This window comes from Hyla sarda, chromosome 2 (genome assembly GCF_029499605.1).
Source record: "Hyla sarda isolate aHylSar1 chromosome 2, aHylSar1.hap1, whole genome shotgun sequence".
NCBI lineage: Eukaryota > Metazoa > Chordata > Amphibia > Anura > Hylidae > Hyla > Hyla sarda.
The window spans coordinates 498,298,652-498,322,592 of NC_079190.1; the positions used below are offsets into that span (position 1 = coordinate 498,298,652).

Genomic DNA, 23,941 nt, shown 5'->3' on the forward strand with positions numbered 1-23,941 from the left:
ACCCTATGTTGTCGTAACGCCAGGATGCGGTTTCCTTAGGGTAATGGTCCTACCGCCAACCGTCCCAGAAACGGTAGGGAGAAATAGTTCAATGTCCACAGCAGATATTGATGAAAACCGGAATAAACTTTACTGCATATTTTATGCAACTGCAGGAAACAGAACAGACTTTGTATAGAGGACCGTAGTTCAGGTTCCTCACAGGTTTGCATGGGACTTCTTAGATATCAATGAGCTTTGATTTCTAGCCACTGTGCTACTGGTTTGAAGATAATTGAGTTGCAGCAGTCACACAGGATTTTAGTAGTTTTGAGCTGGATAACTCGCGGTTTAGTGGCTGCGGAAGATAAGGCTTCAGGCCTAGCTTGAATTGATGATTTGCTATGGGAGTAGAGCTGCTTGATAGTCCTGAACTAAGAGAGAGAATTCAGTGGCAGCAGCCCCTTATATATCAAGGGGGCGGGACAAAGCTCATTGGATAGCCAAACCTGTCAGTCCTGACCTCTGGAACTCTGGGTATATCACATGACCCAAAGGTCCTTAAACCATAGCATAACATTAAATCCTATATACACACTAGAACACCAATTTTATACATAAATAGTAAACTTTATTGAGAACATCATTTAATAAAAACAGTTAAAAGGGACGGTATAGCCAGACAAAAAGGAGTTGGTAAGGCAGGTAGTATATTGTTGGTTAGTATAACATAGCATAACATAAATCAAAGGCACATGACCTCTAAGGTATCCTAGATTAGTTATATATATATATATATATATATATATATATATATATATACATTAAATATTACAATATTAAGAGGCGACTAGGGGTTAGCCCTTCAGGAGAGACCATTAGCATGGAGGGACTCTGGCTGAGGGGACTCCAGACAAAAGGGACAGGACATGTCCTGCACCGGGACACCACATATATTCTTGAAATGCCATATTCTGACCCCTATAACTTTTTTTTTTGTTTATGGAGTTGTACGATGGCTCATTTCCTTGTTGAGTGATTTGAAGGATTTTTTTTTGTACCATTTTTGGGTTGTTGTGACTTTTCCTGGAAGTGATGTGACCAAAAATTTGTAATTCACGCATTGTTTTATAAGGTCAGAAGGATTTTTACTTGGCTATTCCAAAATGTTAACTTTATTCTTCTTTTACCATTCTTGGGTGGAATGACTTTGGTACTTAGGGTCATTAACCTGCTGCATGACCCATATTCTTTCAAGACGTCCTGACATTTTCTTTCAGAATTTGCTAGTATAATTCAGAATTCAAATTTTTTATCATTTTAATTTTTTTTATTATTTTTATTTATTTATTTTTTATCTTTCTCTATATATTTTTTCTTTTATTTTCATTTTTTCTTTTATTTTGGAATTTATTTATTTATTGAATTAATAATTTTTTTGTATATATTTTTTTCTCTCCTAGGTTCTTTTTCTACTTTTTGATAAAGGGAGGGGAAACTTTAAGACATAGTTGTAAGTTGAGTATGCCAGAAAAGGGGAAGTATAACAATTTTGTAGTGTTTAATGGGTGATACAAGGTCAGACAGGGCACTAAACCTAAATTTGGGGATTGTAAGGGGGGGGGGGGGGTTGGGGGATTTATATGTGTGATGTGAGATGTTTATATGTAAATTTTTTCATATTGAGCTTAAATAAAAATTTAAATAAATCAGAATTCATAGTTTTATCATTGATAGAAATTTCAGATCCAGCAAAACAGGCCCAATCCATGTTTCACAGTTGCTATAAGATATTATCTTCATTTTGCTTTCATCTGTCCCTAAAACATTGTTCCTATCGCCCCTCTGATTTGTCCACATGACCTTTAAAAAACTGCAGATGGGCAACAATGTTCTTTTAGAGGAGCAGTGGCTTTCTCCTCAAATCCTGCCATGCACACCATTGTGGTTTAGATTCCTTCTGATGGTGGGCTCATGAACATTAACTAATGCTAGAAAGGTCTTTAGTTGCATAGTAGTTATCTTTAGTTTCTTTGTGACCTCTTGGACTATTTAACATCTTGCTATTGGCTTAATATTTCTTGGCCGACTACTCATGGTGATGGTAACAATGGTCTTGAATATCCTCTGTTTGTAAATAATCTGTCTGTGGGATGGTGGAGTCCACACTCATAATGGGGTATTCCGGCCAAAGACATCTTATCCCCTATCCAAGGGATAGGGGATAAGATGTCTGATGGGGGTCCAGCCGCTGGGACCCCCCGCGATCTCCGTGCAGCGCCCGCATTCTATGCCGGGCTGCTGCTCCAGTCTCGGAAACCTCTGTGTTTCCTGGACTGGAGCCGTGACGTCACGCTAAGCCCCCTAAATTCATGTCTATGGGAGGACATCCCATAGACATGAATGGAGGGGGCGTGGTCGTGACTTCACGTCTTGAGTCCCGGAAAAACAGAAGTTTCCAAGACTGGAGCAGCAGCCTGGCATAGAATGCGGGTGCTGCACGGAGATCGCGGGGATCCTTTGGCTAGGGGATAAGATGCCACTTACAAATATGTGATATTTTTAATTTTCTGCAATAATCCATATATATCCAAATATACTAAAAAGAGAGGTTTCAGTATAAGACTAGGAATGTGTTTTATCAATGTAATTCTTTATTTCTTTTTCTTGAATAGGTGTCTCAAGTGTCCATCTCCTTAAAGCCCTTCTTTTCCCAGCCGCCGCGGTCAGCCCTTCATCCTAGTGAAACTTGCTCAGGGGGCCACTCGAGTGCGTGTCCTTCTCTAGGACCATCACCTGAACCTCAGGGGCAAGGCTTGTTTACATGATTGCCAGGTCCTATCTGGAATGGACTGGTGCCAAGTGAAATCTGAATACCCAATGTGAGAACGATGACAGAAACCTTGCGTTCGGAGCACAACACCTATTGTGAAACCTTGTTATCATATCCCATCATTTCCGGAGTCTTTACAAATTTTCCAAAATTGTCCATTGCTGTTTTTTTTTTTTTTTTTCTAGGGACAATGTGACGCCCACCGTGAGTGACAACCTTTTTGAGAGGGTTGACACTCTTCTAAAACACTCTCTTCTCTGTGATCCTCCCTCAGGGGACTCGTCAATTTCAGTATTAGTTTTTTGGTTTGCACCTGGGTCGACCATCTGTTATCTTCAATGACATCACACTGTCAGTAGGGGGCGATAATACCTAAATTCATCTACAGATAATATAAATTCCATTAAAGAAGAACTAGGCAGCACTCACCGGTACAGTGTAAAAACAATGGGCCATATTCAAAACTCTTCGCATCAAAAATTTAGCATTTTGCTCCAAAATTTTGGAGCAAAAAAGTTTACATCAGACATTCAAAGTGTCTTACATGAGAATTATCCAAGGTTTATACCAGTCACACCAGTTTTCCAAAAGTGGGCACGGCTATGTAAATTTCATGTATTACATGATATTTTCAAAGGGGTGAGAGTTCATTTTACATAAAAAATATTCACACCAGCTTTTTGCTAGTGTAAAAATCACAGAAATGGTTGAAGTTTTTTTGTTTTTGAATTTTTTTCTTTAGTTTTTTTTTGTTGGGAAAAAAGTGTTATTTAATCATTTATTGAAAAATAAATAATTATTATTAGAAAATGTTATTTAACCCCTTGGGGACTCAGGGTTTTATCCATTTTTGCACTTTCGTTTTGCACTCCCTTCGTTCACACGGCCGTCTAGACCCATCCCTTTCTTCTCCCGTCAAAAATAAAAACGGACTTAAAAAAAAAAAAAAATCCGATAACAGATGCAAACGGATGTTATCCGCTTGTATCCTTTAGGATCCGTTATTGTTCAGTTAATAAACCAAAAAAAAAAAAAATTTTTTTTTTGTCCTCAGCATGCTCAGAAGTAAAAACAGATCAAAAAGCGGATTGAAAAAAATGGATGCAAACAGATGACATTAAAGCCTCATCCGTTTTCCATAGACTTCAGTGTTAAATTTACTATATCCGTTTTTTCTTCCGTTTTTTATTTTATTTTTTTTTTACGGGAGAAAAAATACTGCATGCACCGTCTTTCCTCCCGTAAAAAACGGAAATTAGCACAGACGGGTGCAAACGGATGTGAAAGGATTGTAAAAAAAATCCCATTGACATCAATGGGATTATTTTACAACTGTTTGTAATCCATTTACAAGCAGCAACAACGGAACCTAAACGGGAAAAAAAAAACGGGGTCAGACGGCCGTGTGAACGCACCCTTAGTTGCACACGTGACTTTTTGTGCGCCCGGAGTAGGCACAAAAGGCTCTAAATACCTTGATAAATGTTCCCCTATGTGGATATAAAACATACTAAGGACACTACTTAGAGATTGAAGAAGAACAGGCTAGGGCTGGGCGGTATGACCAAATCTGCGTATCACGGTATTTTTGTAACTTTCGGCGGTTCCACGGTATGTAACGGTATTTCCTCCCCCCCCCCAAATTAATTATCAGCCCAGCGCTGCGCTATTCTGCCCCCCCCGAACAAAAATTTATTATCAGCCCAACGCTGCCCCCATCGGGGTAAATACTCACATGTCCCCCGTTGCCCTCCTCGTGCTGTTTGTTGCCGCAGCCGGCGCAGACACAAGTTAAACAAAATAAACTCATGCATGTTCCGACGTCGGCCTTACGCTAGGGACGGGAACGTCGGACAGCCGTCAGCCTATCACCGGTCACAGCGATGTTCCGCCTCGGCCGCTGATAGGCTGAGCCCACTGTCATGTACGAAGCTCTGGGCGGCTTCTTACATGACAGTGGGCTCAGCCTATCAGCGACCGAGGCGGAACATCGCTGCGGCCGGTGATAGGCTGGCGGCTCTCCGACGTTCCATTCACTAGGAAGCAGATGAGGCCGGTACCGGACCAACGGGAGGTGAGTTAAAGTTTATTTTGTTTATTTTTTGCAGCCCGGTCATAGGGATACCGCACAGTATAGAGCAGTGGTCTTGAACCTGCCGAACTCCAGATGTTGCAAAACTACAACTCCCAGCATGCACGGACAGCCAACGGCTGTCCAGGCATGCTGAGAGTTGTAGTTTTGTAACATCTGGAGGTCGGCAGGTTGAAGACCACTGGTATAGAGTGTCAGCGCCGGCGGCCGCAACAAACATGAGGATGAGGAGGGCAGCGCATGCGGGTGACATATCAGTATTTACCCCGATGGGGACAGCGCTGGGCTGATAATTAATTGGGGGGCAGAACAGCGCTCGCGGGTGACTTGTGATTAGTTCCCCGATGTGGGGACAGCGCAGCGCTGGGCTCATTCATTCATTCCCGAGGGGGAGGGGCCCAACCGGTATTGCGGTATGGGTTAAAATTCCTATCGTGCAGCACAAAAATGTCGGTATTCGGTAAGAACCGGTATACCGCCCAGCCCTAGAACAGGCTGCAAAACAGGTAGACAGAGCATTCATGAGCCGGCACAAATCCGTGCCATAAATAAGGGCATCTGGTGCTCTGTGCCCAAACTTCTGTAGAGCTTTCCTAGGAATTTCCTATTTTCAGATACCACTAACGCTACATGTTTATGGGACGCATCAAAAAGGGATTAGGAAACAGCATTTTTTTTTTAAACTAGAAACAGCACCACCCCTGTCTATAGGCTGTTTCAGGTATTGCAACTGGGCCCCTTTCAATAGAAGCTGCAATACTAGACTCAGCCTTGCAGAGAATGGAGGCGCTATTTCCGAAAGAGCTCCACATAGTTCATCTGTCACATTGTTTACAGCCATCCACCTCAGACTGGGATATGAGAACAAGGTTAATCATTTTTGGGGTACACAAAGATGGAAGCCGTTCATTGTGAATGCTCTGATGGTAACACACAATGTTGGAGGGGGGGGGGGATGCGAAATTGTGAGGGGTCGGGGGGGGAATTCAGGACCAGGATTGTGAACTTGAACACACAACAAATGATAACCTCTGTTTGTATATGTTTATTAATAAAGAATTCATTGTTTCTGAATATGTCGGCCTCATCTAAGATCTTCACTGCATAGTTCAGGGATATACCCACCCAAAATCTTACAAAGACAATGAGCCCCAAATTATATTTAGTATTTAGGTTATTCAGAATTAGAAAAAACATATCTTCTTTTATTTCCAAAGACAGCGCCACCCTTGTCCTCAGGTTGTGTGGTATTACAACTCAGCTCCTTTTACTTAAAGGGGCTATCCAGCCAAATACTTCTTATCCCCTATCCAAAGGATAGGGGATAAGATGTCTGATCACGGGGGGGGTCTATTTCCGGGACTGGAGATGTGACATAACGCCACCTCATTATGTCAGGTCACGCCCCCTCCCATAGACATGAATGGAGGGGGTGTGGCGTTACAGCCTGTCGCCAGTCCCGGAAACAAAGACGAAGCCCCGAATAAATTGCGGGTGCTGTTCTTTGGCCGGATAACCCCTTTAAATGGAACTCATCTGCAATACCAAATAGATTTTCGCACAAATTTCACGTGAAAAAAAAAACGTAAATTCCACTGCTGAGTTTTTACGCGAGGATTCTTCTCCTATTCCTCAGTGTGAACGCATGGAGGACAATGGAAAAAATTGAGAATGAAAAAAAAAACGGGGCTAAATAGTTCTAGGGCCTTCAGCAGCACAGAGCATTTCAGTAGAGGAGTGTGTTGACCTTGTAGGAGGCAGTGACCTGTTTCCTTAAAGGGGTACTCCGCCCCTAGACATCGTATTCCCTATCCAAAGCATAGGGGATAAGATGTCTGATGGCGGATCTCTGTGCAGCACCCGTCATTCGTTTAAAATGCTGTGTGTGCGGGCAGCGGGTTCGTGATGTCACTGCCACGCCCCTTGGGATGCTACACCACACCCCCTCAATGAAAGTCTATGGGAGGGGGCATGGTATGATGTCACTTGGGGGTGTGGCCGTGATGTCACGACCCCGCCGCCTGCTCAAAGTGTTCAAAACAAAATGTTCCGAACGGTGGGGCAGCGGAGTACTCTTTTAAAGAGTACCGTTCATCAAAAAAACTTTTGATATATTATAGATTAATGTATGCAGAATCACTTTCCAATAGCATGTTATTAAAAAATATGCTTCTTTCTATTTAATTTTCCACTTTGAAAAAATGACCACTAGGGGTCTCCCTATCAGTCTTTTTTTTTTATAGATTTCAGACTCATGCTGGAGTCCTAAATCTCAGACTGCAGCCGGGACACAGACAAACTCCTGGCAGGGAGCAGTGCTGAGTTTGTCTGTGTCCCGGCTGCAGTTTGAGATTTAGGACTCCAGCATGAGTCTGAAATCTATAAAAAAAGGACTGGTAGGGAGACCCCTAGTGGTCATTTTTTCAAAATGGAAAATTAAATAGAAAGAAGCATATTTTTTAATAACATGCTATTGGAAAGTTATTCTGCATACATTAATCCATAATATATCAAACGTTTTTTTTTTTTTAATGAAAGGTACCGTACCCTTTAAATATGTGGGAGGTCGTAGTGAGGACGGGGCTGCAAGTGACAGAAGAGGGGGGTCACGATGTGAGGAAAGGAATAGAGGCAAGTGAGAGGCCCAGACTGAGAATTACATAGTGAAGGGAGTAGGGTACCAAGCAGCACAGAGTATTTCAGGAGAAGTGTGCTGATCATATAGAGGAGACGGGGATCAATTCACTCAAATGATAATATTAGTGATTATGGGGCTGTATGTATGTTGGGTAGTGATATAATTGTGATCTTGTGGGATCAGTGTTATACCCACACAGTGATATTGCCGCTGTGGTAACCCTAGTGACTCTCTGCTGCCCCCCCCCCCCCCCCCCCCTCAGCTTACTGGTAGTGATGTAGTCAAATCCCATTTAAAGGGGTACTCCCCTGGAAAACTTTTTATTTTTATTTTATTAAATCAACTGGTGCCAGAAAGTTAAACAGATTTGTAAATTCGACAGAAATAGCAGACACGAGATCCAGCTCACCGTGCAGTTGTTTCCTTGCCTGGACTGTGCTATGGCAGGCACACAAAGCAGAACAGCAATAAAAAGAAATGTCCAGCGAAGGAATATTGCGCCAAAAAAAGGGTTCTTCTTTATTGAATTAAAAGCCAGCATACAGGAACACAAATGGACAATGTGACGCGTTTCAGGTGTCGTAGTGCACCCTTAGTCGTACATATTAAAAGTGAATTTATCACACATATATATATATATATATCTGTAGGGAGGCGTGGGATCAGCCCGCATCCAGGTTATCCGGATGAAGTTCGATCCGACGTCTTAACCCTTCACAAGTAAAAGCCTTTATATTGCTGTGTGGTCAATAGTAACCAGAAAAGATAGTTATATATATAATCCTCAAAGAAAACAAAAGAGAAAAGAAGCATACACAGCAAAATGAATATCGATGTGTGTAATGGCTGAATGAATTAACAAATACCCCCTAGAGGGTCTACGGGCACTTATATATTAAACAACATATAAACAACAACCTTGTGGATATATGTCCCCTCAGGGAAACCCTGAATAGAGACCCTCTACGGTCTAAAACTTAGCTTTTAATAATTCCAAATTAAGATTAAAGGTGCTCAAAAATTTCCACTAGGTGGCAATATGTGCTTAAAATTACAGTCCCTATTAATAATGTTTTTTAGTGCATTCTCTGCAGGATGATCTTGATCACGGAGCTCAGTTTGCAGCGCTCTGCTCTGACACCGTCTACAGACATAGTGTCACTGCGCACCGTGATCCATCCATTTTATAACAATGGGACTGAGCCAAAATCTCCTCCTCTGGCTCAACGTTTCGCTAGTTGGACCTAGCTTTTTCAAGAGTATGAGGTACTATACATAGCACTGCACAGTATTAGCAATCAACTGATTGCAATGAATAGTCCCTTATGGGGACATAAAAAGTCTAAAAAAAAAGTAAGAAAATGTAAAATAAAAAAGTAAAAAAATGAGAAAAATCCCCTCCCCCAATAAAAAAGTAAAACGTCCGTTTTTCCCATTTTACCCCCGAAAAAGCGTAAAAAAATAATTAATACACATATTTGGTATCGCCGCATGCGTAAAAGTGTCTGAACTATTAAAATATATTGTTAATCTTCCCATACGGTGAACGGCGTAAATGTAAAAAAAAATTTAAAAAAAGTCCAAAATTGCTGCTTTTTTGTCACATTTTATTCCCAAAAAAATTAATAAAAAATTAATAAAAAGTAAAACCTAAGCAAAAGTGATACTGATAAAAACTAAAGATCATGGCGCAAAAAATTAGCCTCATATCGCCCCATATACGGAAAAATGAGAAAGTTATAGGCAGTCAAAATAGGGCAATTTCAAACATACTAATTTTGTTAAAATGGTTTGAGATTTTTTTTAAGCGGTACAATTATAGAAAAGCATATAACATGGGTCTCATTTTAATCGTATTGACCCACAGAATAAAGAAAACATGTCATTTTTACCGGAAAGTGTACAGCGTGAAAACAAAACCTTCCAAAATTTGCTAAATTGCGGTTTTCTTTTCAATTTTCCCACATAAATAATATTTGTTTGGTTGCGCCGTACATTTTATGGTAAAATAAGTGATGTCATTACAAAGTACAATTGGTGACGCAAAAAACAAGCCCTCATATGGGTCTGTGGATGGAAATATAAGAGAGTTATGATTTTTAGAAGGCGAGGAGGAAAAAACGAAAATGCAAAAATAAAATTGGTCTGGTCCTTAAGGGGTTAATGACTTTGTAGAGGCTGTATGTAAATATCATCATTTTGGGGGGTGCACACATTACATTAGATGCATTCTACATTTTCAGTCTCATTGAATAAAGATTGAAAATTGTTTCCCTGGAAGTGCATGGGGTTTCATTTAGTCCCAGACCGCAGTAACATTCCATGAAACCTTAAGACAGTGTTCACATGTTGCAGTAGTGCGCCACAAGGGCAACAAAAATGCATGATTAGTGCCTCAGTGGCACAGATACAATTTTGGAAGCTCAAATTGGCTCCTATGGCCCGCACGGACCCATCGTTGTAAGTAGAGATGAGCGAACTTACAGTAAATTCGATTCGTCACGAACTTCTCGGCTCGGCAGTTGATGACTTTTCCTGCGTAAATTAGTTCAGCTTTCCGGTGCTCCGGTGGGCTGGAAAAGGTGGATACAGTCCTAGGAGACTCTTTCCTAGGAATGTATCCACCTTTTATAGCCCACCGGAGCACCTGAAGGCTGAACTAATTTACGCAGGAAAAGTCATCAACTGCCGAGCCGAGAAGTTCGTGACGAATCGAATTTACTGTGAGTTCGCTCATCTCTAGTTGTAAGCTAGTGGATACGTCCAGGTCATTTCCGAGGGCCTCAGACTTTGGACTCAGACTGTAAACCAGTGTTTCCCAAGCTGGAAGCCTCCAGCTGTTGCTGTTGCCATTCGGCTGTCTGGGCATGCTGGGAGTTGTATTTTAGCAACAGCTGGAGGCACCTTGTTTGGAAAACACTGTTTACCAACCAGACTATGGGCAGAGCTACACAATTGTACAAAAAGCTTCTAAAAGCAAAAGCCGCAATGAAATGTCTCTAAACACCAACAAAACCGCCACATAAAAAGGGTAAAACCAAGGATAAGTTAAAGGGGTATTCCAGGCAAAAACTTTATTTATATATATATATATCAACTGGCTCCGGAAAGTTAAACAGATTTGTAAATTACTTCAATTAAAAAATCTTAATCCTTCCAATAGTTATTAGCTTCTGAAGTTTTCTGTCTAACTGCTCAATGATGATGTCACGTCCCGGGAGCTGTGCATGATGGGAGAATATCCCCATAGGAACTGCACAGCTCCCGGGACGTGAGTCATCAGAGAGCAGTTAGACAGAAAACAGCAACTCAACTTCAGAAGCTAATAACTATTGGAAGGATTAAGATTTTTTAATAGAAGTCATTTACAAATCTGTTTAACTTTCCGGAGCCAGTTGATATATATAAAAAAGTTTTGGCCTGGAATACCCCTTTAAACAGATTTGTAAATTACTGCTATATAAAAAATCCTTTCAGTACTTATCAGCTGCTGTGTGCTCCACAGGAAGTTGTGTAATTCTTTTCTGTCTGACCACAGAGCTCTCTGCTGCCACCTCTGTCCATGTCAGGAACTGTCCGGAGCAGGATGGGGGAGCTTTATCAAAACCTGTGCAGAAAAGGAGTGGTGCAGTTGCCCATAGCAACCAATCAGATCGCTTTTTTCAATTTTCACAGGCCTCTTTAAAAATAAAAGAAGTGAGCTGAATTGTTGCTATTGGAAACTGCACCACTCCTTTTCTGCACAGGTTTTGATAAATCTTCCCCATTGTGGGTGGGGGGGAGAGATTTATCCTGGGTTTTACCCTTTTTAAGTTGGGGGGTTTTGTTGGTGTTTAGAGACATTTCATTGCGACTTTTGCTTTTAGAAGCTTTTTGTACAATTGTGTAGCTCTGCCCATAGTCTGGTTGGTAAACAGTGTTTTCCAACCCAGGTGCCTCCAGCTGTTGCTAAAATACAAACTCCCAGGTTTACACACAAGTTTACTATGGGGATTTGGACAGTTCCTGATGTGGACAGAGGTGTCAGCAGAGAGCACTGTGGTCAGACTGGAAAGAACTACACAACCTCTGGAGCATAAAGCAGCTGATAAGTACTGGAAGGATTAAGATTTTTTAATAGAAGTCATTTGCAAATCTGTTTAACTTTCTGGATCCAGTTGATTTGAAAAAAATTTTCCCTCCAGAATACCCCTTTAGGGTGCATTACCACGTGGCGTATTTTGCTGCGTATTTTCTGCGTATTTGGTGCTGCGTATTTTCCTACTCATTGACTTCAACAGGGAAAATAAAATACGCAGCAGCAAATACGCAGCAAATACGCCGTGTGGGAACGTAACCTAAGGGTGCATTCCCACAGGGCGTATACGCAGCGTATTTGACGCTGCGCAAAATTTATGGCAGCAGCGGGAAATACGCTGCGTATTCCTCGCTCTCTATACACACAGGGCTTTCCGGCGGCAGCCCTATGCGTGTAGTGAGTTTTGGAGGTGGGGCCGTGTGCTGGCGTGTCTGTGACGCGCGGCTCCGCCTCCAAAAGGCTGGGTTCACACCACGTTTTTCAAATACGGTAACCGTATACGATTTTCCGCAAAAAAAGTATACGACCGTATCCGAAACCGTATGCATAGAGAATGCATTGTAAACCGTATTCCAAATGTTGTGTACGGTTGCATCCGTTTTGCCTCGGATACGGTTTTGCCGATTTTTCAACCGTAGGCAAAAACGCTGTCGACCGCGTTTTTGCCTCCGGTTGGAAAACCGTATGCGAACCGTATGTGGTTCTTTTAACATTGTTGTGTATGAGAACCGTACACAGAATTTCAGAATACGGTTGCACACGGTTTTTCTAATCCGTTTTTGGAGTTGACACATGCGCAGATTGGAATTTCAATAGAACAACAGTAACTTTATTAAATTGCTGGAAAACTAATTCCAACAAAATAGCAAAACCGTTGGCAAAAACTGATGCGAACGGATAGAACCGTACGGGGAAAAACCGTATATGTTTTAATTTGGAGTCATACGGTTGTATACGGTATTTGCCATACGTTTTTTAGCGGAAAACCGTATACGGTAACCGTATTCGAAAAACGTGGTGTAAACCCAGCCTAAGATTAAGATCATCCTTTATTTATAGACTAGTGTTTTCCCAAACCCAGGTGCCTCCAGCAGTTGCAAAACTACAATTCCCAGCATGCCCCGACAGCCGAAGGCTGTCGGGGCATGCTGGGAATTGTAGTTTTGCAACAGCTGGAGGCACAATGGTTGAGAAAAAAAAAAAAACAACTGCAGGTTTTGGAACTTTAAAAATAGTGGGGACTTTATCATTTGCGTCTTTGGTATGGCCAATATTTACGCGCAACAAATTTATCAAGAATCCACGCAAAATTTTTTTTTTCTCATAGATTTCATTGCCAGTTCATCGTTGATGTGAAAAATTGCAAACCGATGAGGAGGGAAAAGAAACAAAAACGAAAAAACATTTTTTTTTTTTTTTTTTTAAAACAACACAAAATTTGAGGATTTTTTCCAAAAATTGCAAAATTGCGCCTGGATATCATACTGCATTCTGATATACTAATATGAATGCGCTGCCCTAAGTGGTAATTCCCATCTTGCAGTTATATGACGGATGTGGCAAAAAAGGAACGCAACGTTTTCTTTTTCTGTTTTTGGTGATTTTTACCAAAACCTGCATTTAAGGGGTTAATGGAAAGAGGGGGGGGATATTCAGCTGTATTTCGGCTCAGGATCAGAGATGAGGTCAATGGATCAAGTCCTCTCCATTCATCCTAATCAGCAGAATAATGGAGGATATGAAGCTCAGCTGGGCGGACAGAGCCCAGAGGACCAGACGCACGGGTGGCGGCGACACGGTAAACATGGACGCCTATTTTCTGCTTCTCAAAGAGTTAAAGTTAAAGTGTAGGACGAGCAATCGCTATGTGCGCTGTGGACTGGCGGAGTTTTTGGGGACCGTCATATTAATTGTAAGTAAAGATGTGTTCTGATGTATAGGGGGGGGGAATTTAGTATGGGGTGGTGTAGGTGAATGATTTTTTTTTTTTTTTTTTTTTTTTACAACCCAGGTGCCTCCAGCTGTTGCAAAACTACAACTCCCAGCATGCCCGGACAGCCGAAGGCTGTCCGGGCATGCTGGGAGTTGTAGTTTAGCAACAGCTGGAGGCACACTGGTTGGGAAACACTGTTTACCAACCAGACTATGGCAGAGCTACACAATCGTACAAAAAGCTTCTATTAGAGATGAGCGAACTTACAGTAAATTCGATTCGTCACGAACTTCTCAGCTCGGCGGTTGCTGACTTTTCCTGCATAAATTAGTTCAGCTTTCCAATGCTCCGGTGGGCTGGAAAAGATGGATACAGTCCTAGGAGACTCTTTCCTAGGACTGTATCCACCTTTTCCAGCCCACCGGAGCACCGGAAAGCTGAACTAATTTATGCAGGAAAAGTCAACAACCGCTGAGAAGTTCGTGACGAATCGAATTTACTGTAAGTTCGCTCATCTCTAGCTTCTATAGCAAAAGTCGCAATGAAATGTCCCTAAACTCCAACAAAACCCCCACGAAAAAAAAGGGTAAAACCCATGATAAACCTGTGCAGAGGAAAAGTTGACCAGTTGCCCATAGCAACCAATCAGATTGCTGCTTTCATTTTCATAAAGGCCTCTGAAAAATGAAAGCAGTGATCTGATTGGTTGCTATGGGCAACTAGCTAACTTTTTTACCCTGTTTTTGTGGTGGTGTTTTGTCACGGTTGATGTTCAGAGACCTTTTATTGCGACTTTTTTGCTTTTAGATGCTTATTCTACAATTGCGTAGCTATGCCAATTCATCATGTTCGATTTGACGCACAATTTGCTGCAAATCTAACCAGACCTGGTGGGGGGGGGGGGGGGTTGTTTTTATTTTATTTTAGTTTTAAAATTATTATTTATTTTATTTTTTTTGGAAAAAAAAAAAATAAAAAAAAAAACTCCACAAATGCCGCACTGGGATTTCTTCTGGTGGGAAAAAAGCGGTGGCCAGGTGTTAGCTGAAAAATAGGGATCTATGAAGTGCCAAGTCCACTTGGGACTTTTATTCCTTTTTGTTTTTTTTTCCATTTATATTTGGTATTTTTCTGGGGTTTTGGGCTCAGTGGCAGTATTTCCAAAATCGTTGCATGTTTTGGACTTTTTTTATTTATTTTTTCTTCGATAGTCTATGGGAGTAAAAAAAAAGACGGTTTGTTTAGCACTAGTGAGTTTTTTTGTTTTTGTGTTTATTAGTGTTTTTCTTAGGGTGCTTTCACACCACGTTTTGTACTTACGGTTCCCCAATACGGCTGAGAGGAAGGGGGGGGGCGGGGCTCAACCGTGTTTTTGCCTACGGTCGGGAAACCGCATACGGCCAAAAACGCAGCCAACCGGAGGCTGCGGTTCACTCCGGTCGGCTCATAGACATGCATTAAATACGGTTCCCGAATACGGCTGAGTGCGGGCGCCGCGATTAAGCCCCGCCCCCCTCCTCCCAGCCGTATTGGGGAACCGTAAGTACAAAACGTGGTGTATTTTTTTCCCCCCCTATTTCTTCAATAGAAATTCGTAAAAGGGGTACTCTGCAGCTAGAGATGTTATCTCCTCTCCAAAGGATAGCAGATAACATGACTGATCGTGGGGGTCCGGCCTTTGGGGACCCGCTCGATCTCTGCTGTGGCAGCCCAGTTATCCAATGCACAGAACGAAATGAATGGTGAACTGGCTGTCAACGACCAAAAACATAAATAAAAAAAATTACCCCCATATACATTATGATATATGTAAATAGAAATATAACAAGTACAATTAGCCCAACTTACAGCCTGTCCATGGCATCCGACTCCACGAGGATTGTACCGGAGCGTATGAATGATGTCATCCTCTACCTCATGCCGTACGCAATAACCTATCATTTTTCTTTTTCTTTCCCCTCTCAGCTATTTGGCTGTGGGTCTGTGGCACAGATGGAGTTAAGCGGTTTTGCCAAAGCCCAGTTTCTAAGCGTTAATATGGCATTTGGCTTTGCGGTCACTGCTGGCGCCTATGTCTGTGCTGGAGTCTCAGGTGAGGGAGAGAATGTGTTTTATACCTTATATATAGAATGGGGCATGAGTCACTGTATACATACATACATTACATTACTTATCCTGTACTGATCCTGATTATATCCTGTATTATACTCCAGAGCTGTACTCACTACTCTGCTGGAGAGGTCACTATGTACATACATTACATTACTTATCCTGTACTGATCCTGAGTTATATCCTGTATTATACTCCAGAGCTGTACTCACTATTCTGCTGGTGAGATCACTGTGTACATACATTACATTACTTATCCTGTACTGATCCTGAGTTATATCCTGTATTATACTCCAGAGCTGCACTCACTATTCTGCTGGTGAGGTCACTGTGTACATTCATTACTTATCCTGTACTGATCCTGAGTTACATCCTGTAACTCTTTTTTTATTATAAAAATACAAAACATAAAACAAAAACAAGCTTAACCAGCTATAACAAACATAACAAAAATAAAATTACAAAAACAAACTCTGCCTAACCGGCCAGCCCAAATTTACAAAAAATACACTTTTTCCCCATACCAAAATAACTCACACCAAACACGCATACCAAAAAAAAAAAAAAATGTAGCACAACTTGGCTATAACTCAAAAATTATCCTTACTCAGGGGAGAAAGAAAGAAAAAAAGAAGAAAATTGCTCAGCAAAACTCGCTACAAAATAAAACTCTGCCTCCCAGCCAGAGATCCACAGGTGAAAGAAGGGCAAAGAAAAGCAGTGCGGAGATGCGGCCGGAGAGAGGGCCCAAAGAGCCCAGCCGCACGGCCCGCGAAGCACGCCCAGCGCGGCAAGGAGCCGAGGATGGCCAGAGAGGATCTGCGCACGGCCCAGAATCTGGCGAGCGCTGGACCCAAAAAAGAGCAAGCCAGAACCGAAGAGAAGGATAACACTGCCGAAAAACAAGACCGTGAAGCCGGAGGGGAGCAGAGACACCGGAGGGGAGCGGCCCCCTCAAGGAGAAAAAGATAAAAAATAAAATATAATTAATGAATACACAAACATGTACATACACATATGACACCACTTTACTACTGGCCCGACTGCCACTATACACTATACAATATAAATACAAAACACAATATATACAAAAATCACAGAAAATATACAAAAATATAATAAATACACTACAGAAAACAACAGAAACCACCTACACTAAAACTGTCCCCTCACCCACACCACCCCTCCTGTACATGGGTCAGAGTCCATACCGTCCATACAGTTCTCAAAGTCCAGTCCTTAACTGACCCATGTCATGTCCCCAAAACACCACAAAAACACAACCCACAAATACACCCTCCCCACCTAACACTCCTCCCAACCAACTTATATACAAACTTATACAATCTTAACCACAGCCCCCTTTAGGCCCAAGTTTGGTTGCCTGTAAGCCCTTCATACCATGTCAACTGAAAACAAAACAAAAAGCTAATGTGCACATGCATCAGCCCACCACCAGGGAGAAGGATGGCAGACCTGATACATAAATCATTTTATACTCTTTCCCTAACTCCCCCTACAATTATCCCTAATTCTATCCCTACAATAAATCTGACCCTGCCCTCACCCTATCTCTACCCCTATACCACTGCCCATAACCAAAATAAAAGGTACTCTGCCCAAAAGGTTTAGTACCTAGGGCACATGAAATGAGAAACCTCTCCACAGGAGAGAAGCCCTACTGGTACCAAGACTGCCATACTCCAAAGACCTGATCTTCCCGAGGTCACCAGTGATGTTCCTACAGACCTCCACCTCGGAGAGGATTTTCTATTGGGTCGACACTAAGCACCGTGCGTTCCACGTGTAGTACCTAACCACTAAACTGACTAAGAATAAAGTGCCCCGATCTCGGCCACCCAGGTTCCTGAATGCCCCATAATCCCACTCCGGATAGGTAAGGCCGGCAAGTTGACTCCAGCCGATGGAAGCGCCCACCCTGTTATAGACCCCTATGTTAAAGGGACAATGAAGCAGGAAGTGGTCCATGCTTTCCAGTGTGTCCCCGCACTCTTCTCTGGGACATCCCCGGTCATCAGAGCTCCTGCACTTCAGATTGTCCCTTACACATAGCTTCCCCTGAAAGCAGCACCAGGCCAAGTCCCAAAACTTCTGGGGGATCCTTTTCATGTTTAAAAGATACAACCCCACTCTCAGATCCCGACCTGGGCAGTCCCTGAGCGTCAGAGGCTTCTGGAAGTGGGTCAACAGAACTGGTTTGTCAAGGAGACGCCTTGACTGTGTCCTGATCTCCCAGACCCCACCGACGTATCGCCTTCAGAGTTGGGGTGGCGTAAGCCGGAAGATATCCATGGGGTGTACGGAGGTCCTTCACTTGCCCTCCTGTCTCCCATTCCTGGAAGAAAGGCCGAAACCATTCCCTGCAGGAGAGTACCCACGGAGAAGCCCTCTCTTTCCAGAGGTTTTGCAATGTTGGCTTTCAAGAAGGTGTTCGTTAAGAACATCACAGGGTTTACCATAGATAAACCCCCTAGTCTCCTCGTGTGGTACGTAACCTCCCTCTTGACTAGGTTCATCCTGTTCCCCCATAACAGTTGGAAAAACAGGCTGTAGACCCTAGTGTAGTAAGCCTCTGGCAAGATACATACACTGCCCAGATAGATAAACAAGGGGAGCAGGTACGATTTGATCAGGTGTACCCTTTCCCTGAGGGTCATAGACCAACCCTTCCACTGGTTCACCCTCTGAGTGGCATCCTGGAGCTTACCATCCCAGTTTTTGGTGGGATAATCATCCTGGCCGAATGTGATGCCCAGAATTTTTGCTGACTCTTGGAGCCCTGGATGGGTGTCGGGGAGATCAAATGTGAGATCTCCCCCTCCCAGCCAGAGACTTTCACACTTATCCCGATTGATCTTGGACCCGGATGCCTCAGAGTAGCGGGCCACCTCTGACATCACCGTGAGGAGACGAAAATAGTGACATCATCAGCGTACGCCACCACTCTCTGGGCGACACCCGGCTCCGCCAGAGTCATCCCGACTCCCGCCATCGGCCCACAATCTACCCTCCGGACGAAGGGATCGATTGCGAACACTTATAACAGCGGGCTCAAAGGACAACCCTGACGGACTCCGGATCCCACCACAAAAGAGCGGCCAGACCACCCGTTCACCAGCGGGGAACTCTCTGCCCCTGCATATAAGGTGACAAGCCAATTCACAAAAGTACTCGGTAAGCCATATCTCAGGAGGACGGACCAGAGGTACTCGTGGTTCACCCAATCAAATGCTTTGGCCTGATCCAAGGACAGCATGTACCCCTTCCAGAGACCCGCACTACTCTGCTCCACTGCCTCCCTGACACTGAGGACAGCACTTAAGGTGCTTCGGCCTGGAACAGAGCAGTGGTGGGCCCCCGAAAGGAGCCGGGGTGCAAAACTTCACCAACCGATTAAACAGTATCTTGGCCAGAAGCTTCCTGTCCGTATTGAGAAGAGCTATGGGCCTCCAATTCTCAATCCGGCTAGGATCTTTACCCTTTGACAGAAGAATCAGGGCTGACCTCCTCATTGACTTCAGCAGAGTGCCCGAGGAGAGACACTCATTGAATACCTCAGTCAAGAGGGGAGCTAAAGACTCCTTAAAGGTCCTGTACCACTCGGATGTTAAGCCATCCGGACCTGGCGACTTCTTGGGGGCGAGCCCCTCGATCGCCAGTCTCACTTCCTCTTCCCTGATTTCTTCTGCCAAAACATCAAGAGAGGTGTCTACCCCTGGCTCAGGAATAGTTTCAGCCAGGAAAGCCGACATCCCGTCTCGATCTAGATCCTTCCTTCCCAAGAGGTGAGAGTAGAAGGATCTGACGACCTCCAGGATACCCGATCTGGACCGATTCAGAGATCCCATACCATCAATCAGTCCTGAGACCACTTTACTACTCACTGACATCTTACAGTTCCTGTAAGGGTCGGGTGAGCGGTACCTCCCGTAATCCCTCTCAAAAACCAAAGATGCGTGTCTATCGTACTGACACCTCATCAGCAAGGACTTCACTCTGGAGATATCCTCCCGGCTACCTCCAGTCGAGACAAGGAGCTCGAGTTTCCTCCTCAGACCCTGATACAGGCGGTACCTATTCAGGGACCTGAGGCTCGAGAGCTGGCGGAAGAAGCCCGCAACCCACCACTCTGACTAAATACTACAAAGGTCCAGTAAAGGTACCTGACTCGAAGAAAATCCTCAAAGGACTGTCTTATCTCCGCTTCCTCCAGGAGGGACGAATTCAGCTTCCTATAACAGTTACCCATCCGGGGGGTCTCTGAAACATTCAAGGAAAACAAAATCATATATTGATCGGAGAATTCCACCTCAACCATGGACACTGCGGAAGAGACGGCTTCCTCCTTTAAATAAAACCTGTCTATCCTAGACCTGCAGCTACCTCGATGATAGGTGAAACCCCAGTTGGCCTGAGGGGCTCCTGATGTGGGCGTCCTCTAGGCGAGCTTCCCTAACTATATTATTGAGGGCCACGCTATCGTAAGCCAGCGGACCATTGGAACCTCTCCTATCTTGGGACCTCGTGACATTATTGAAGTCCCCTCCATGGGTGAGTGCCGCCATCATGGGTGATTGAGTTAGACGGCCTCACCTTTATTTTTTCTTCCCCTTCTTCTTCGTGCCCTCATCCCCAAAAGAAGAAGAAGAAAGGGCAGGACCGCTTTTAACTCTTTCTTTTTTTTTTTTTTGGTCTCGCTCTGGTCCATATGGTCCCCGTCTCCGTCCGACCCCGGTCTAGCCCTGCCCTCTGAGGAAGGTGCCTCAAAAGGACAGGGCCCCCCCCCCCCCCCCAGAGGCTCTTTCCCCCTAGGCACCTCCTCCTCACCTTCTCCCTCCAAGGAGGGGGAGGAGATGTTATCAAGGACTAGGTACCGGTTTGATAGGTCAACCAGAGGGGGGGCAGTCAGGCTTCCGTTTTGGACCCGGCCCGCAGTACGAGGGAGAGAGGGCTTGGACCTCTTCTTTCGCCCTTTCCTTTTGCCCTTGTCTGTCTTTTTGGCCTTCTCTTTTTTTTTTTTTTCAACTGTATATTTTTATTGAAAGAACATCATTGAAAATACATACAACAGCACAAGCAGGGAAAGTGAACCCCGCCACTCAGGTAAACAACAGACATGGAACGCATAAAGTGTACAAAATCCAAGACTGAGTCAAACAGGGGGAGCATTGGAAAAAATCCCAACTCCAGTTACCATATGTAACGCTTACGTAAAGAGAAAGAGGGGGTAGGAGGGGGGGGGGGTGGACAGGAGAAACCAACAAACACTGAACCGACAGACCACAATCAGGAAGGGAAAGACAAGACAGAGAGAAAGCAGGGAAGGACAAGGAAAGGGAGTACTGACAAGAAATCCCAAAGGAGGGTCACAAACTAAGGGGGTTGCCTATCCGTGAATCTATCCCAGGGGTCCCACACTGACAGGCTGGGACAGTGTTGCTCAAAGAGGCTGTGAGGGATTCAAGGGACCTAACTTCCCGTATCCTAGCCATTAAATCTTCATCAGATGGAGGGAGAGTCGGCTTCCAATACTTTGCTATAAGGGTTTTAACAGCTAAAACAATATGTAAAAACAACCTAAACGGTTTCTTAGAGAGAGATCGGACAGAGAGTTGCAGTAGGAAGACCAGCGGATCCAGCGGGACCATTACCCCCAGCACCTCCCGAGCTAGACGCTGAACCCTGCCCCAATATGGATGGATGAGCGGACAAGACCAGAAAATATGGTATGTGTCGCCCAGACCAACCCCACATCTCCAGCACTGAGGAGGAATATCAGGATTCAGCCTATTCAGCAGGGCTGGAGTATGATACCACCGCATTAGCATTTTGTACTGCGTTTCCTTGTAAGCAGTACAAATTGAAGCCCTAGCAGCCCGACTCCAGATCACCCTCCACTGAGGAATGGTGATGACAGTCTGAAGAGCCGTCTCCCAATAGGTCATATATTTGTGAGAAGGGGGGACACCATCAGGAGGGGAGATCAAGAAAGAGTAGATACTAGAAAGGAGTCCCCTCGTCTGGGGCCCGCCCCTGCACAGCCTCTCAAAGCAGGTAGGTAAGGACACAGACAAAGAGCCCCTAGCGGAGGACAGATAATGACGAAGCTGTACATAGCGGGTCAATTCAGAGGAGGGGAGAGTCCAACGGGAAACCAGCTGGTCAAAGGGTAGGAGGGAACAGGCTACAGGGTCAACCACATCCGCCCAGCAGAAAAGGTTACGGGAGCCCCATTCCCTGACCATCAGGGAAGTCAATCCGGGGGGGAAATCCGGGTGATAAAGGAATGACCGTAGAGGGGGAAAAAGAGGAAAGAAGCCCGAAGCGTCGAGAACAATAAGTCCACACGTAACGAGTGAAGGACATGGGGCCTAGCAGGGGGCCTGCCGGAGTCGGGAGAGGGAAAGTCCACAGGAGAGAGTTCGGGTGGGTCGGCGCTAGCCACAACTTCTCCACCTCCATCCACTTGCTATAAGCATGGTAGGTGGACCAGGATGCCAGGTGTCGCAGATGAGCCGCCCAGTAATATTTGGTCACATCTGGAACCCCAAGACCCCCCTGATACCGGCTCGCCATCATAACCGACATAGACAATCTGTGCCGTTTAGCGTCCCAAATGAACCGAAAAATGGCCGTTTGAAAAGAGCGCAACACCGCTAGCGGGACCCGTACAGGTAGTGACTCAAAGTAGTAGAGTAGTTTAGGGAGGACAGTCATCTTAACCGCCGCAATACGTCCAAAAAACGATATATATTGGGAACGCCATTTCTCCATCATAGCACGCAGCTCACGGAACAGAGGGGGAAAATTAGCAGAGTAGAGGGAGGCATAAGTAGGAGTAAGATAGACCCCTAAGTATTTGATAGCAGACTGAGACCAACGGAAAGAATAGTTCGATCTAAGGAGAGAGACCATAGGAGACGATAGATTGAGAGGCATAGCCTCTGATTTGGAGAGATTGACCTTATAACCGGAAACCCGTCCATAATCATGTAAGAGTTTGTACAGAGAGGGCAAAGAGAGAAGAGGGTTAATGAAAGTAAGTAAGACATCATCAGCGAAAAGGCAGATCTTAAATTCCCTACCGTGAAGAGCCACCCCAGAGATATCCGGGTCCCCCCGGATCAAGGCCGCAAGCGGTTCGATACATAAAGCAAAAATCAGGGGGTACAACGGACATCCCTGCCTAGTTCCATTGTAGAGAGGGAAAGGAGTAGAGGAGGCAGAGGGAAGTTTGAGAGAGGCAGTGGGAGAGGAATACAAGCCCCGCAGTGCAGAGAGGAAGTTCCCAGAGATCCCAAATTTCTGAAGCGTAGCAAACATAAACGGCCAACCTAGTCTATCAAAAGCCTTCTCCGCATATAAACTCAATAGCAAGGCCTGTCCGGACCCCCGATTGACCACATCTATCAGATCCAGGACCCTCCTAGTGTTATCACCCCCCTGGCGTCCGGGGATAAACCCCACCTGATCTTTATGAATAAGGGTGGGCAAAAAACTACACAGGCGAGTCGCCAGAACCTTAGAAAACAGCTTAAGATCAGAGTTCAGGAGGGCTATGGGCCTGTAGCTGGAGCAACCATGGGGGTCCTTTCCCGGTTTCGGGATCAATGTGATGAGAGAATGTAGGAAGGTCCGCGGAATGCCCTCCCCATGAAGAAAGGAGTTGAACAGAGGAACCAGTTTAGGCAAAAGAATAGTAGAGAAAGTTTTATAATACAGATAGGTAAAGCCATCGGGACCCGGAGAGCGCCCCGCTGGGAGGGACTTAAGGATCTCCGCAAGCTCCTCCTGTGTGATAGGGGCATTCAGAACCTCTCGATCACCGTCCGAGAGAGCCGGAAGGCTACACCTGGAGAGAAAAGAGTCAAGGGCCACATTGCGATCCCCGGGGTCCGAGGGCAGTTGAGAAGGAAGAGAATACAGTTTAGAGTAATAGTCCTGAAAGAGTCGTGAGATAGAGACAGGGTGGTAATGAAGAGTCCCCGCTGAATCCTTCAATGCAGAGGGTGTCTGCGAAACCGCCCGGTCCCGAAGGCGCCTAGCCAGCATAGTATGGGCTTTATTACCTTTTTCATAAAAGCGCTGTTTGGCATAAAGCAATTGCCGCTCCACTTTATGGAGGGCCAGTTCACCCAGCTGAGACCGTGCAGCTACCAAGCGCCTCAGGACCGGGAGGGAAGGAGCAACTTGAAGTCGAGCCTCCAGGTCGGAGATCAGAGCCCTGAGTTCCCGGGAACGAGCCAAACAATCACGT

The 23,941-nt window shown here is 44.6% G+C and overlaps 1 protein-coding gene across 3 annotated transcripts in view; it reads left to right on the forward strand.

Moving 5' to 3' along the window:
• The first annotated feature begins 13,288 nt into the window (after window positions 1-13,288).
• LOC130358104 (aquaporin-3-like) overlaps window positions 13,289-23,941 on the forward strand; it is a 32,912-nt gene continuing 22,259 nt past the window's right edge. The window contains exons 1-2 of one of the 3 annotated variants that reach the window (XM_056560919.1): window positions 13,289-13,418; window positions 15,519-15,645. In XM_056560919.1, coding sequence (XP_056416894.1) covers window positions 13,350-13,418; window positions 15,519-15,645 — 196 coding nt within the window. In that variant the 5' untranslated portion in view covers window positions 13,289-13,349. Of the gene's footprint in view, window positions 13,533-14,678; window positions 14,804-15,518; window positions 15,646-23,941 lie in introns of those variants that run through there. The other 2 variants (XM_056560918.1, XM_056560920.1) reach the window with 2 other exon arrangements.